Raw genomic sequence first — 17,476 nt, forward strand, 5'->3', positions numbered from 1 at the left:
AGTCACAATGTTTGCACAAATATTTGCCGCCTCTGTGCATTTTCCGCTAATCAGCCCACATACAAACATGTACATACATACATATACTATAAGCAGTGAAAGAGTTCGTGTTGACGATTTTATATTTTCGGGATCCCGAAATATTTTCTTTTAAGTTTAAAAGAAATTGTGTATAGTTATTAAGTTATAAAAATATTAGAGGAAACATTTTATTTATATATCCCGAAAAAATCGGGATCCCGAAATATTTTCTTTCAAGTTTAAAAGAAATTGTGAATAGTTATTAAGTTATAAAAATATTAGAGGAAAAATTTTATTTATACATCCCGAAAAAATCGGGATCCCGAAATGTTTTCCTTTATGAATTAAAAAAAAAAAATATCTAATTGGATACTTATTAATCATGAAAATATTATAGGAAGAAATTTATGTACAAATCCCGAAAAAATCCCGAAATTTTTTTGTTTAAGAATAAAAAAGCAAAGTAGCTATTCCGTCAAAAAATAATTTAGAAAAAATTTAATATACAAATCTCAAAAATAATCGGGATCCCGAAATTTTTTTGAATCTAAAAAAGCGTTGAAATGAAAATAAAAATATTTTGTACAATTTTGTAAAATCCCGAAAAAGTTCGGGATCCCGAAATTTCGGGAATTGCAAAATGTTGTATAATTGCATAACTCAACGCTCTATAGTACTCTGCAACTCCAAAACAGCATGCTTTTATTTGACCAACACATCCAACGCCACGTCACTTTGTGCCCAAAGGCAGTAACATCAACAGTAGCAGCTCGCTATTGTCTGCCGAACGCTTGCACACTGAGATGATCCATATCTTCGGTGCCGCTTATGCTTGTGTCCATATTGATTGATGGCTTTTAGTTTGTCGCAGATTTATTTCATCATCATCACTATTGTTGTCATCACTTATAACTTTTTGGTGTTGCGCAAAGTTAGTCGCTGGCTGGGGTACGGTTAGAGCTTCGTGTAGTAGGTGAGGAAAACAAAAACAAAAAACGCTGTGTATTTTTCTTCAGCTCGTACGTTTTGTGGCCACTGATTGTTTTTTCTTCTTCTGTTTTCGCTTTTGTGTGCCTGTGTTTGTTGTGCTCCCTTTACGGTATTGCCCGACTGCATTTTTTAAATGTTTGTTAACTGTATTATTATTATGGCTGCTGTGAATCAGTCGCATCAAAAGTTTGGCATTTGTAATTGTTGTTCAAATGTTTGACAACCGGCCGCATCCACGGCAGTTGGAGGTGAACGGGTTTTTTGCTCCCTCCGCATATAGGCGTTGGTGTGGGGATAATCCCTTTAGCGCTGCGGTATGTGTGTAAAAAAGTAACTGGTTTAGTTTGCGTCAGCTTTATGGCAGTTCCATTCGAAGAATTCTCGAAGACGAGCAAACATGATATCAATTATGAGTGGCTCGTTTACTGTTTTTGCTTAGCCGAAGGAATTCGGTTGGTTTTTTTCTTTGAAATAATTTAAACGGCAAAACAATATTGACACGATTAGCGACGCGGGAATAACAGCAAATTTTGTAGGACACGGTTATTACTGCTATTATTAACACTAAAAGTGGTTATATCGGAGGGAACCGGGTACTTCCTACCCACTATCATCTCTTAATACTTAAAAATTACTGACCTCGGTTAAAGCTACGCTGAAGCGACCATTATTCTTTTGAGTCAAACACGAAAACGGTCAGTTCTGAAGAGCTTTCATAAAAATGTTCAATCTCAAGAAAAATGCTTAAAAGTAATACTTGAACTTTGGAAAATTTCTTTAAACTTATTTCTTTCCAAATCACATACCAATTAAAGGCATAAATACTCAGTAGCTTCTATTTTCATACCAAGCTGAACCGAATATTGCGGAAAGTCTTCTCAACTTACTTCTTCATTCTACAAAGCTTTTTCAAGATTGAGGAAACTTAAAAGCTTTGCGGAATATTTCTTTATTTAAGACCCCCTTGAGTGCCGGAAGGCTAATAGTTGTAAAAGATAAGGAATTCCGTTGCGCTTGGATCTCTATATCCGAATAGGCACAACATCGCCTCAATACCACCAAGCAGAATACTGGAATTTATCGGTGTGCTGGGCCTATGTGGTTCATAACAGAGGGGAGATCAAATTAAACCAAAGCTCGCGGTGAAAGCCTGAATTTATTTCTACCTAAAGGCGGCAGAACCGAGAAAAAAGTGTATTCGAGGAAAAGAAACTGTTTCAGAGATCCTAAACCCATTGTTGTGGCGAAGCTTGGTCCAATAAAGATGTGATTTTGAAGTTACAACTTAAGAAAGAGAATGTATTCAGGATTAGCACTTCTCAGTGTACAAGTAGGTAGTGGATTAGGGATAGTTTGAGTGGATTGCTGCAGAAGAAGAGTAAAGTGATATGACTTCTTCAAAAAACAATAAAAGCAAAGGAACAGGATTTGTCCAAGAAAAATCGCTCAATTTCCGCCTAGGTGGTTTTTGGACCATATTTTCCCGAAAAATACTTTGGAAACCTGCTTTAAGATTTATATTAACTTTTTTGAAAGCTCTATCAAGTCTTTAAATATACTTGTGACTTGTAAGTTTCACCTCGAAAAGCTCGATGAAAGCTTAGAGCTTTCACTATTTGCCGAAAAATGTCACGTTGTTGAGCAAAAGGCGGGCCAAAGAGGGCACATCCATAACAGCAAAAAAGTTAAATTAAAGTTTAGAGCTTTCACTTCATAAATAATAGCAAAAAAGTTTGATGAATGCTTAAAGCTTTCACTACGTTCATAATAGAAAAAAAGTCTGATGAGAGCTTAGAGCTTTCACTATATTCATAACAGAAAAAAAAGTTTGATTAAAGCTTAGAACTTTCACGACATTCATAGCAGCAAAAAAGTTTGATGAAAGCTTAGAACCTTTAAATATAATTGTGACTCGAAAATTTCTCTACAAAAAGCAGCGAAAAGCTAGATGAAAGCTTAGAGCTTTCACTATTTGCCGAAAAATGTAAGTTGTAGAGCACAGTAGCGAAAAGTGGTCACATTCATAGAGCTTTCACTATATTTATAACAGCAAAAAAGTTTGATAAAAGCTTAGAGCTTTCACTATTTGTCGAAAACCTTTAGAGGTTGAGTAAAAAGAGGGTCTAAGGTGGCTTTATTTTTATAGATTTGTGGAAAAGAATGGTCAAAGAAAAGAAAAGTCATACTTATGTAATATATTCAGATCTTTTGTTATATAATATACAGTAATCCCAAAGAAAATTAAAAAAAGCGTACAAAATTCGAAAAAGCACTCGCTTCGCTAAGTTTTAGGCCTGATGTGCCTGAAAATAGGTTTCAACAAAATTGTTTGTCGATATAGACATAAAATGTAAAAATTTATGATTTTCTTTAAAAAATTGGAAAAATCATAAATTTTGAGGTTATGTTTTCTTAGTATTTATTTTTCCTGCAGACGAGCCTCAACTGTCATATCCAAAAAAAATTAATTATTTAGCATTTAATTGATTTGTGCTAATTTTTTACAATAACAACAACAACTAAAATCCGTTTTTGATAACGGTTTGCCATGTCAGCCGTAAAAGTCAGTCAAAGCAGACCTATGTACATATTTTCAAGACGTCAACAAGCCGAGCTGCAAAAATGCAAAATATGCCGCAGAAACTAATTGCAAACAAAAACAACGAAAACAACAGAAATAAATTTACAGAAATTAGGCGAAAAATGTAAATTCTGCAAAAACACCAAAATGCCATTAAACAAAAACAGAAAACAAAAAAATGTCGTGAAAAGGGAGAAAATGCGAAAATGTGTCAGAAACGAGGGTTAGCCAGCAGACAAGACACTGAAGTTGTGAAAACAACAATGGAAAATATCGAAAGTGCGAAAATGCTTAATATGTGTTATACCGTTATTTTCTGTTTTTTTTTTTTTTTTTAATATTTATTTGTCTCGAAATTAGTTGAAACATTAGCTTGCACTTGCCCGCCCGTCGCTGCGTCTGCGATTTATTATTAGTTTGGCCGGATTGACACATGCGCCACATGCTGGGCTTAACAACCGACGCCGCGCGGGGTGGCGGGGCGCATCGTGTATAAATATGTATGTATGTGTGCGGGCATACGCACTTGTGTTCGAGTGCTCAGTTTTACCTTAATTTCTAATTTATGCCAATTCATTGTCTTTTGCAACAACAACAACAATGCTATAAATATCAAATAAGAAAAAAAATGATTATTAAACTGGCAAACGGGATAATAAGGGATGATAGTTGTAAGCCGAAAGGATATTCATATATTTATAAACCCCTCTTACACACATACACACACGTAAGCACGCATAGAAAATGTAGACAGATAACTGTAATGTCTGTTTGCAAGTAAGCATGTGTTTGGCTGATGAGCCCTCTCGTACGCGCTTACAAAAATTAATTTCTGATTACCTTTTGCTGGTTTGATTCGAGTGTGCTTCCGTATACATGTGTGTGTGTGTGCTGCACCCCCAGTCAGGCGGCTGGTGAATTTTCGTGACGTAAAAGTGCGCACATATGTTGCTAAAAGCGAGTGCGCGTCTGACACTCGAGTAGTTAGCCGCTTTTTTTCGTACTACCCGCCGCGTCCGGCTGGTGTTTGTTGTTTTTTTAGGTAATGATGATGCAAACTGCAGTGCTGCATTGTGGGCTTGGAAATTTGAAAAATAAAGTTAGATTTATGTGATTTGAGTAAAATATAATGTTGTAAATTTTTGTGAGATTTTTAAGACACTTAAAGTTTAGAAATTTAAAAATAGTATCTTAAAATTTACCAAAATTTAGGAAAAAATTTTTTCAATTTCAAGAAAAGAAATTAAATAAAAAATTTATAACTAAATTATTAAATGAGCGCAATTTTTTAATATCTTTTTTTATATAATTTAATTATCGTTTTTTTTTTACTAAAAAATTTTATAAAAAATTATACAACAACTAAAAAAAAATGTGCCAAAGTATTAAAAAAAAATATAATTTTATCTAACAGCTATATTTTTCTATCTAATTTTAATAATCACTTTTTTCTGCTAAAAAAATTTGTATAAAATGATACAACAATAAAAATAAATATAAAAAAAAAATTAAAAAAAAAACATTTTGGAAAAATAATGATAAGAAAATCATCTTAGAAGCTTTTTCAAAAGTAACTCACTTACAATAATTTTTTTCTTCGAAAACTCGCATCTATTGCCAACTGTGCGCGCAATTCTTCAAAATATTTTTTTTATAAAAAACATAATTTTATTGAAACCATGTTATTAGAAATTGAAATAATTTTTTTTTGTAAAATACAATCAGTTCTTACCCACTGTGCGAGAATTTTTTTTTTATTTAATAAAGCAACATAATTTTATTAAAAACTCATTTATATATATTTTTTTTTGTTGTAAAGTAAAGCCAGTTTTAGCCCACTGTGCACGGTAATTTTGGAAGTATTTTTTTTATAAAAAAACATAATTTTACTTAAAACTCAAACATGTATAATTTTTTTTATAAAATGAAACCTGTTTTTAGCCCACTGTGCACGCAAATTTAAAAATTTTTTTGTTTATAAAAAAACTCAATTTTACAAAAAACTTACATATGTATACAAAAATGTGTATTTCTTTTGTAATATAAAACCAGTTTTCGCCCACGGTGCGCCATATTCACACACCTAACCGCCTTCGCTATCATTTTCGCGCCCAACACCGCACTATGCGTCGGGTGGTTGCTGCTCGACAACTGCATTCTTCAACAATTACAAACAACTATTTCGCCATTATCTCTAAGCCCAGGCGCATAATTCACGTATAAAAGAAGCCACGATCAACACGAAATAAACGCGGCCGCCCGACACATTTGTTGCACAACAGACGCGAGTTGGGTGGGTGGCGAGGTTGGCGAGGCAATAAGATTTATAAATATGACGCACAAAAGGCGAGTGCAATCCCTGGTATTTGTATTTAATTATTTTTAAATTAGACGAACTGCAGCAACCAGCAGCGGCCGATTTGAAGGGCTGCACAACAAACGCCAAACAAAGGACCTGCTCTCAAGTACTCAAGTACATATTGGCAACAAATGTTTGTTTGTTCGCCTGTCTGTTTGTTTATTTATCTCTCGTGTAAGTAAATACTTATTACTTATTTGTGTTTCTACATACAAGTATTCGACGATGAGTTCAACCCTCAAACAAGAAAAGGTAAAAAGGTTGCTGCACACGCGTCGAGCGAAATTGCGCCAGCCTGCTTTGGCCGCCACTGTTATTCGACACTTGTGGTTTTATGGCTAATCACTCAACTAACTTTCGAGTTTTCGAGACCCGTCTGTACATGCATAACTACTTGTTAGTGGCACATCTAGTGCATATGGCACAATTTCGAAATTTCAAAAACTTGAAAAAAATACAAACAACTCCTTGCTGTCATGTCTTTTGTCTTTAGTTAGCACCTTGCTGCTGCTTTTCGCCCTACAACAGCAGCTAAGCGTTGACCCTCGCTGCCATCAATCGTTTTCTGACAGCTCTCTTAATAAGCGAACATATGTATGTATGTATGTACTTACAATGACAGATCCTTTGCCATCCTGTTGTGTCGACTTCTGTGGAGAAAGTCCATATTAAGTCAGCGTGTAGTTTCAGGCGCTTATCACGGCATCAAACAACAAACAATGCTCGAGCTCAACTTAGAAGGCTCTGTCAGTCTATATACGTATGTAAGTATGTGCTTATGAATGCAAATGTAAATATATATGTACATATACAATACACATATTTATTTGTACATATGCATATCGCCTATCTACTGCAATTAACTGTTAGTCTAACGTAATTAGCGGTTTCAACAAATAAAATATCAGTCAACATCGGTTTTGTTCGCATATTGTCATGTGCCCGAGCGGCTGATTACAATGCTGACTAAATAGTATGTAATGTTCTTCATTACTCACATGTAATGCTTATATATGTACATACATACATACATAAGTATGTAGATAATGATTACTAGTTTTTTATATTTATGAAAATTTGCCAACCATTTATAAGAACTTAGAACCATTGCTGGTCTTTTAGAAACATCGAGCTTTCGAAGAATTTGCCTCGATTAAAAGCTCTAATCATGTAAGAACCCTAAATAAAAAGATCGTCAAGTCTAAAAGAAGAAAAAAAATCATTAAGACGTTAGACAAGTTAGGCCAAATTTGCTTACCATACAAACCACACGAATATTTTTGTATCAGATAATACTAAATGGAACACAATCCACAAGCTATTGCTGGTACTGGGGTCTTGTTATTGCGTTTCATCAGCGATAGTTTCGTCGCCTCAAGATCAACACTCCCACTCAGGCCAGATCTGGGCATCGGTATCGACCTACCTTTACTCTCCTTCGGCACATTTCCGTCAAGGTTCGTGTTTTTTTGATTCTTTTCCATGCATTTAGGGTCCCCACTCAGAGCCGCTATCCGCCCCAAAAGAGGTAGTCGCCTTTAGTGATCTCAAGATTGCCTCAGTAAAGAGGCCAAGGCGAGGGTTAGCGCACGCCCCAGAGCCGACTTGGGCAAAGAAGTGGTCATCTTAACTAATGCCAACATAACGACGACGAAAGGGAAAAAAAGCTTTTTGCAAATTCTATAAAAAACAAATTTGAAAAGCTTTTTTGAGACTTTCGAAAACTATTTTTATATGAAAAAAAATTTTTCAAAAAATTTTCTTTCAAAATTGTTAGAAAATATAAAAAAAAAACCTCTTAAATTCTCTTTAATTCGAAAATATCGACTTGATTTTCGAAATTATATGACATTGAAACTTTAATTTCGAAATAGTTTAACATTTAAAACATGTTTGGAAAACTTTGAAAATTGCTCAAAAAAAACAACTTTTACAAACAAAAAAATGCTCGAACCAAGCATCTGATTTGAAAATTATATATATTTTTCCTATAATTGAAAACTTTGAAAACTAAAAAAAAAATTATAAACGAAGAATTTTATGCGATAATTTTGTTCTAGGAAATTTTCATAAAAGTTTATAATATTTTTTAAAACCTTTAAAAACTATAAAAAATAATTCACGTACTTAAAAAAATGTTCAAATCAAATTTCTCATCTGAAAAATATTTAGATATCTTCGAAAACTCTTCAAAAATACTATTTGAAATTCAATTCGAAAATATTAATTAAAAAATATATTAAAAAATTTGAATTTTTTTTTTATATTTGAAATTTTTTAATTTCTTTGAAAATTTTTGAAAATATTTTTGAAAGCTTTTGGAAACAGTTAAATTCATTTAAAAAATACATATGTATGTATCCCCATATTTATTATTGTGTTACAGCCGGTAAATTCCTATTTAACACTACAAAAACCATGTTTCCTTTGTAAACACTTTCGAAACTCACCATTATGCAAATAAATGAAAGCTGACATTTTTCTAGTGCTATCCTTACAACAAATATAATAACACAATGCACACTTGATACTGTTATTTGACAAGAAGATAGTATGCGCCGATAATACGAAATACACTGACCTTATTTTTAGTAAGAAAACAAATAAATGCATATATATTTACATAAATACATACACACAAACATACATGTAAGTATGGGTGTACTCAACCTAACCTCTACAAGTGTGTGTCTCGTGCACAAAATAAATATTGACCACACTCGGACAACACTGTTGATGACGTACAATGTACTATGTATGTGTTTGTGTATGAATGTGTGTGTGTTTGTTTGCGATACCTTTCGTCATTTGTGAGTGACCACAGTGTCATCCATGTCACACTTGCTTGCTGATCCTTTTCCCTTACTTCTAATACTTCTTCCTAATAAAGTTGTACTCCATCTAACACCAGTGCCTGTGTATGTAGGCGTGTGTTGTTGTCTTTCTCGCTTGTAGTTCATAATTATGCTTAAATAATTACGCTAATGACAACTTACTTTTATAAACAATGTAATTTAGTGATGTTTTTTGTATTTTGCTTTTGTTTTTCTAGGCGATTATTTACGAAGGACAAGATAAAAATCCGGAAATGTGTCGTGTACTGTTGACACACGAGGTTATGTGCAGGTAAGTGTCGATTTTATAACAGTAAAATGTGTGTATATATTTGACATAACACTTCTTGTAGCACTCTCAAATTCTCGATATATAATTTAACCGAAACTCTCTCAATATCTTACTACAGGTTAGGTATCGTCAAATTAGGTTAAGTTAGGTTGGTATGGGCGTAAGTAAAGGTGAAACATGCAGAAAATGCAGGGAAGTAGACTTGAGAGAGACACTTGAACACCTCCTATGTTTCTATAAGCCTTTTCTAGAACCCGTCTTAGATATCTAGAAGCTTCGAAGCTCAAGCGACTAGATGAAGTATCAATATTAGACATCAAGTTCGTCTTAAGGTTCGCAAGACTCCTCAACTCAAATTAAACTAGAATTCAATCTGGCAATAATAAGGCACAGTAGGTCTATGTATGGTGGGACAGCCGAAATTTTAGCGAAATATTTAAAATATTTTATGGGAAACAGTGCCCATATACCAATTTTTGGTTGAGTACAAATTCGGATTCGATTCAGTCAGTCGAAGGTCTGATCAAGCGTACCCTACTCTTGTGTAAACATCAAAGCTTTAGACAACGATAGACCCCAACCTCAACCGCCGTTAAAACCTCAAATTTCGTTAGGTACAAATTCGAGTTCGGTTAAGCTAGTAAAAGGTCTGATTAAGCATAATACTGGACTGTCGTGTATACATCAGAGCTTTTGACAATGGTGGACCCTAACCTCAACCCCCCTTAAAACCTTATATTTCGTTGCTATGTATTATAAGAGAGCCGAAACGTTCTGTCGATTCCTCGGAGTAGTATCCTTCCTATTCTAGAGACCAAATTCCTCAGTTTTTATATAGCACTTCGTAGTAAAAAGTTTAATATATGTCTTCTAAGTCACTAAATTTAGTCCTACATACACTCCTCGTCCGGCTTTCGTTGATAAGTATTGTGACAATGCTAAATTATGCGGTTGAAGCCTCAGAGTAGAATCCTTAGAATTTGAAAGACCAAAGTTCGCAATATATAGTACATATAGTTCTTAGTAAAGATGCTTATTTCTCCCTTCTGAGCCCCTAAATTTAGTACTATACTAAGACGTTTAGGTTACTTTATAGGTAAATTTATAGGAACGTTTTTCATTTTCATTCAGAAATAATGATTTTCTTCGGAGATCAGGAAAATATCACTTCAGACATGAAATAACACGCCAAATATCGGATACATTATCGAGTTACACTATGAAATGGAGAAATCTGTGAAGTATTCACGAAAATAGTCTATAATGTGAATATTAAGAACGAAGAGGATTGTTTTCAAGCGAGGAAAGTCGTCTAGTCAGTATTCTTCTGGGTAAAATTTGAGCAAAATTTATCGTTTAAAAATGAGAAAGTGGGCTGATAAAGACGAATATTATTATTTCAATAATTTTGGTCTAGGTAAAACTTCTCAGGTCGACAGAGAACATGAGGGCTGCCTCTTTCTGGCTCACAATCGATATTTATTACAACTAAATTTCAAACATTTTCATTTTCAAATATCAGCTGAGCGCATTAGTCACGAAATTTTACATTTTTAAGTTCCTTAGAACTTTTCACTGCATATCTTTGGGCGCATTTGCATTTATTTTCATAACGTTGGCATAGATATTATTCTCTTTCATCAAACGAAGCGGGTAATTTACAAAATTACCACAAATCAGCGGAAAAAATAACATGAAAATTGGCAGCCTTCACCAGCTCCTCAGAAAATGCCAAGTGTCATTGATACTTCACACAAACGCGCTCGTAGCGCCCTCCAGCAGGCAATGCGCCAAAAATAAACAATCGCATTCAAATATTTATGCAAATGCTTATGTGTGGCAATGTATGCAAAGTTGGTGCCTAACGAAATTTCCTGTTCATTGATGAACTGCGCTTCGAACATAATCGGCCACACCAGAAACAGTTACGCTTATATTTGCTGAGGAATACACTCACATGCACACCTTTACGAATATAAGGAAATATTTTGCAAAGTATGCTTTACTTTGAAATCTTACTTGCCGACCAAGGAGTCAGAAGGTAGTAAATTTTGCTCATAAGATTAGTGTATTATACTTCCGCATGTGTATACGTATGTGTAACAGTCTATTTTTGTTGGTTTGCCAATAATCTTTGTTGAAAATGCAAAGTATTTCGATGCATACCCTCCAGTTGAGCTGCAGCTTCAAAGGCAATTCGCACAGTTTGCCGGCAACGTACACAGTGTGGCAAATCCCGAAAAGAATTTTTGGGATAAAGTATATTTTTAATGCTAGAGTGTCAGTTGTTTTGTTTTTTTAATTAAGTCAGTTACTGATCGACTGCTTTACAAAAAAAAACATTTTTTTGTATACAAGTTGTCAAATTATACTTTAAAAAGTTTTCAAAACTTTCGGGATCCCGTTTTTCGCAAAGAAAAAAATTCTAAAAACAAACGTTCTTACTGTGTAACAAATTTAAAATAATATTTTCAAAATTTTTTTAAAACTTCGGGATCCCGTTTTTTGCAAATAAAAAATTCCGAAATCCCGAATTTCTGAAATAACGTTCGTTTTGTCTACTAAATCTAAAATTATATTTTCAAAAATGTTTAAAATTTTGGGGATTCCGTTTATTTGCACATCCAAAATCCCGAAATCCCGAATTTATAAAAAGCGTACCTTTTGCATAGAAAATGTAAAAGTATATTTAAAAAAATTTTTCGGAATCCTGTGTTTTGCAAATAAAAAATCCCGAATTTCTGAAAAAAGCGTTCTTTCTGTTTAATAACTCTAAAATTATATTTTCAAAATTTTCGGGATCCCGTTTTTTACGTAACAAAATTCCTGAAATTACAAATTCTTATAAACTATTTTCTTACAATAAATGTATAATTATAATTTAAAAACTTTCGGGATCCCGTTTTCTGCGCAACGAAAATCCCGAAATCACAAATTCCAAAAATAATATTTTCTTACAATAAATGTAAAATTATAATTTAAAAAAAATTTCGGGATCCCGTGTTTTGCAAATAAAAAATTCCGAATTTTTAAAAACGCCTTTTTTCTGTGTAAGAAATCTATATTTTTTTTTAAATTTCGGGATCCCGTTTTTTGCGCAACGAAAATCCCGAAATTACAAACTCCAAAAATAATATTTTCTTACAATAAATGTATAATTATAATTTAAAAATTTTCGGGATCCCGAAAATCCCGAAATTACGAATTTCTTAAAAACGTTCTTTCTTTGTAATAAATGTAAAATTAACACAGAAAAATTTTCGATATGTAAAAGATTTTGACATGGCTTGCGTAAAAAATCCCGAAATCTCGAAGTTCAGTTTTCTTATTCCAGTGCTTTGTGAGCCCACCAAGAGTTCAACGCTTTGTGTCACTTATACATACATACATACATACGAATATGTGTATGTTTGCTTGATTTTTCCGACTACAATCCCTTGTTGCAGAATCACAATTCCCCAGAGCTTACAAATTCAGCTTTTCGCTTTTGTGTAGCTTTCTTCTACTATTTACTCTTTTTTTTCTATTACAATCCATTTTTTCGCACTTTTCTTCTTTCTTCAACATTTTCAATATTTTTTTTGCTACTCCTAACCCAAAAGTATAACATTAAATTACACGCTTCATCACTAGCTAAAGTCCAACAAATGTTAACGCTCTTCTTCGGCCTACATTTTTTTCGTTTTGCACTCTTTTACGCCTTAGGCTTAAAATATTAGCTTTTCACAATCTTTCAATCCATTTATTTACTTTTTTTATGAATTCAATCATCGCCTTGTCGCATTTCCACCATTTCCTTTTCTCTCTCTCTCACTCTCTCTTTGCCGTTTTCGCGCCCGCTCTTGAGCTTTAAGGTTAGCATAATTTTACAATGAGCTTCTTCAATTGCCTCATCTTATTATTTCGCCGTAATAAATTCGACTTGAATTGAGTTAAAAAGAAGCAAGTGAAGACTGCTTGAGTGGAGCTTCTTTGCGTAGACAGACACAATTTTCAGTCATAAAAAGCTTTCTTTAACACCAACCACTTGGTTAACCGTTTCGAGTGGCCATTATTATGAGCCAAACACACAGCGAAGTTGCGTGCGTGTGTGTGTGTGGGGTACTTCAACACCTATACAAATAGAAGAATGTCGGACAAAGGGATGTCCAACGGAGCATAACCTAATCGAGTGCTTGTAGCATAGGCAGCAATGAAAGTGGGTTGAAATGGGTGAAATGGTCCGGTAGGCGAGCTGTGTGGATGGTTGTTGGGCTAGCGGTGAGTGGGTGGTTGCCAAAGGAGGGCGGTGAGGCGGCGTGTTGTCGAATCATCAGTTGCAATGATATAAAGCAAACAACAATGGCGTCTTTATCGTTTGGCATTTCGCCCATTTTATATACGCGCTGTGGAGTAAGAGAGACTCTGTAGAGATTTTGAACTGAAAATTTAATTTTGTAAATGATTTTTGTTGTTAATACTAATTTATTAAATTTCTAGCTAAACATATTTTTAATTGGTTTGGTTAGCACTACTTCCCGACTAGTGGTATTTTTACTAGTTATTAACTAGTTATATTCAAACTAGTTTTTTTGGAACTAGTTTATAATCAGTTGCATTTAAAAAAAAACCTATTGTTAATTTTGGCAATTGATATATATTTTTTACAACAAAAATTAGTTTTTGTGGCAGTCAATGTCCTACAGGGTAGCTTTTACCGCACAAGTCATACACCAACACAATCAAACGCCTGCCTTTGTTACTATGGTAGTCAATTGTTGCTGATAAACTGCCGCCCAAACTCGCCTCCTCTCCCACATTTGACAGTAGCTCCTTCTCAACTCATTACAATAACAACAATCATGTTGTACGAGTAAGCATAGGAAAAAAATAAATATTCCACAAGTTTCATTTTGTCTATTCTGCGTATTGTGAAATTGCCTGAACGATTATGGTGACGGCGGCGACGGCGCATTGTTGACTTTGCACCGGCTCTAACGGTGTTCATATGCATTTATGAGTGTACATATGCATATTGGAGAAGCACCTTTACTTATAATCCTGGTATATTTACATAAAACAAGCAGTAAAGCTATTGTACAAATTTGGTGAATTGTTAGAAGTTTCTTTATAAGTAACGGTGTGATAATGAGAAAATTTGGGTTGAGGAAAACAGTTTTTTTAGTCGGCAAAAACAATAAACTCGAGAAAAAATCAAAAAAGTATAAAAAATGAAAAGATGTAATTTGAGGTATGAAAAGTAAATTTATAAAATTTAATTTTTTAAATTAAATTAATTAATAAAAAATATTAAAAAATTAATTAATTAAATGTAACAATATATTAAAATATAAAAATAATTAAGTAAATTTAATTAAAAATTTTAAAAAATAATAATTAGTAAAATTTAATTTTTTTAATGTAAATGAAATATTTAATTAAAAACATTAGTTAATTGAATTTAATTAAAAAATTAAAAAAAGAATAATTAAAAAAATTTAATTAATTAATTAGTTAAAAAAATAAATTTTAAAAAATAAATTTAAAAAAATAAATTTTTCAAATATATGTACATATGCATATTTTGTACACGTATTATATCTTTTCATTCCTTATATTTATTTTTAAATTATTATTATTCTTTTTCTTTCATAAAATTCAGAAATAGAAATTCTAAAAAGTAAAAAATTAATTAATTAAATCACTTTAATAATAAATAAATTAAATTTTGTAAATTAATTTAAGAAAGTATTAAAAAATTAATTAATTAATTAAATTTAATAAAAAAAATAATGAATTTAACTATAAAATAATTAATTAAATTTAATAAAATAAATAAAAATACAAAACTAAATTATTAAATTTAAATAAAAAATTAAAAAAAAGTAATAATTAATAAAATTAATAATTTTTTGTACGCATATTATATTTTTTCTTTTTTTATATTTATTTTTAAGAAATTATTAATTTTTTTCTTTCATAATATTTACAACTTTAAATTTTTAAAAGTACCAAAAAGTATTTTTGCATTTTTTAAAATTCATATACATACATATGTACGAGTATGTAATATACCAGAAATTAATAAAATTAAAAATGGTATAATAACAAAATTTTTTTATAATTTGTTTTTATCTTTTAATGTCCCAAATTAAAAATTATAAATTTTCAAAAAAGCGTTATATAAATATCTAATTTTTTAAATTAAATTGAAATAATTAATTAATTTTTTTTTTTAATTTAATTAACAAATTAAAATTAATATACATACATATGAATAAATGAAGATTAATTAAAAAATTGCAAAATTTAATTAAAATAATTAATTCTTTAAAAGCAAAAAAATTTAAATATTTAGAAGTATAAAAAATGGTATAACAACAAAAACAAAAATTATAAATACATGTGAATTTAATTTTATAAAAAATATTGAAAACATTTTTTTTTAATTCTAGAAATTTTAAGCCTTTAAAAATATTTATAAAGTCTAGAAATTTTTTTGATAGCATATTTAATTCAAATCAAAATTTCATAGCTACAACATTTTGTTTGGAAAAAAAATTTGAAAAAATTTTGGATTTTTTTAATAATATAATTTTTTTATTAGTTATTTTATTAAAAAAAAAATAAAAAATAATAGTTTAGAAGAAAAAAGTATTTTTTCTATATTTATTTTTTATGTAAAACTTTGAAAAGTTTGTACAATATAATTTTAAAAATTTCAAAAAAATATTGTAGGAAACTTTTAATTATTAATTATTATAGAAAAAAATTATAAATATATATTTTATAACCGAAAAAATAAATTCTTTCTCTTTTTAAAAAATTTTACTCAAAATTATCCCCACACTCAAAAGCGCAAAAAATTCCTCTCAAATGAGTGCTTGATAAATTAATAAATGTATTATTTACATATACTTATGCATATGTACATTTGTATGCATTTATGTAACTGTATACAAACATACAATATCACAACTCATTAAATTCACGACTCTTTGTTTTTGCCTTTAAAAATTAATTTTAACAATTGCTGACATTTACATTTTCATCATAAAATAATTTGCAATATTACAATTCTCTCTCTTCTTCTTCTTCTCTGCTTGCAGTCGCTGTTGTGATAAAAAAAGTTGTGGCAACCGCAATGAGACACCATCAGATCCTGTCATTATTGATCGGTAAGTAGCAATATTATAAAAAACGTATTTATTACCACACAACAACAACAATAACAAACAAACACGAGAAAAAACAACAAAAACATTGTTGTGTTGACATTATTGATGTTTCTGGCGTTAAGCATACACAACACTGCTTGTAGGTGGTGTTGCTGGTTTTGCGATGCCATGACAATGCCGCAAGCAATTTGCATACGCGCAATGCGAAAAGACAAAAACAAAAACAACACTAATATGTCACATGATGTACTTAAGAGGAAACAAGTGCCTACAGCAATGAAGGTTGCCACCAGCTGGCAGCGAGTTCTTGTAGTGGATGGCAGCTCTGTGTGTATGTGTGTGTGAGGTAGAGCAGCAGCGCGCTGCCGTCATGTCTTCACAAAAAATTACTCGTAAGCAGCTTTTCATCATTTCACAACTGAAGAATGGCTTATAATATACTTGCCTACATTACATACTTGTTGTTGTTGTTGTACATATGTATGTATGTCCTTGCACGGTGCTGCTAACATATTTATGCACTTGCTTGTGTCGGTTTGGGTGCAGGAAAGGCAAAGGTCCTTGTTGTAGCCGGCTGCTTGGCACTGGCATTGCAACTTATATGCATTTTGTGTGTTTGTATGTTAGATGTACATACATACATATATGTATGTATCTGTCACATGTCCTTGTGTATTTTGTGTGCCTCCTTTTCGTAGATGTCAAAAATACATATCATTGATTTATTGACATTATTCTTATCGAGTGCGTCGCATAACGAAGACGGTCTCATATTTTACCGCATGTTGTCTTCTGCAACAGCATAACCATATACTTATGTACGGATATATACATATGTATGTACATATATGTAAGGTTATAAATATATACAAGAGCAGCGCCTGACTTGGCTTAAAGGCTCAAATTTACTAGCAGACAATGTCTCCTCTAATGTTTCAAGTAAAATGCAAAAATTTTTTGAATAAAATTTAAAATTTGAAAATTTTTGATATAAATTTTAATTTTGAAATTTTTTTTTACTTTATTTATATAATTTATGTGGCAACACTTTAAAATTTTAGTTAATTTTCTTCTAATTTTGCTCATTTTATAAATAATATTTTAAAAATGTCTTGAAAATTTGGATATGTGGCAACACTGTTTAAAGTTTTTAATTTATTTTCATTTCGCAAATTTCTTGTAAAATTGTTGCCACTGTGTAAAAATTTTAATTCTTGAAAAATTTTATACCTGACAACACTG

At 31.6% G+C, this 17,476-nt stretch overlaps 1 protein-coding gene across 12 annotated transcripts in view; it reads left to right on the plus strand.

Moving 5' to 3' along the window:
* Nucleotides 1-17,476, plus strand: part of LOC105226822 (transcription factor collier) — an 82,047-nt gene that overhangs the window by 29,685 nt on the left and 34,886 nt on the right. For all 12 annotated transcript variants that reach the window (XR_003845834.2, XR_007422260.1, XR_007422257.1 and 9 more), the window contains exons 4-5: nt 9,004-9,077; nt 16,166-16,234. Coding sequence is in view for 6 of the 12 variants with exons in the window: in XM_011205886.3 (XP_011204188.1) it covers nt 9,004-9,077; nt 16,166-16,234 (143 nt within the window). In the remaining 6 variants the exon portion in view is untranslated. The remainder of the gene's footprint in view (nt 1-9,003; nt 9,078-16,165; nt 16,235-17,476) is intronic.

The sequence above is a fragment of the Bactrocera dorsalis genome, chromosome 3 (genome assembly GCF_023373825.1).
Source record: "Bactrocera dorsalis isolate Fly_Bdor chromosome 3, ASM2337382v1, whole genome shotgun sequence".
In the NCBI taxonomy this organism is placed as follows: Eukaryota; Metazoa; Arthropoda; class Insecta; order Diptera; family Tephritidae; genus Bactrocera; species Bactrocera dorsalis.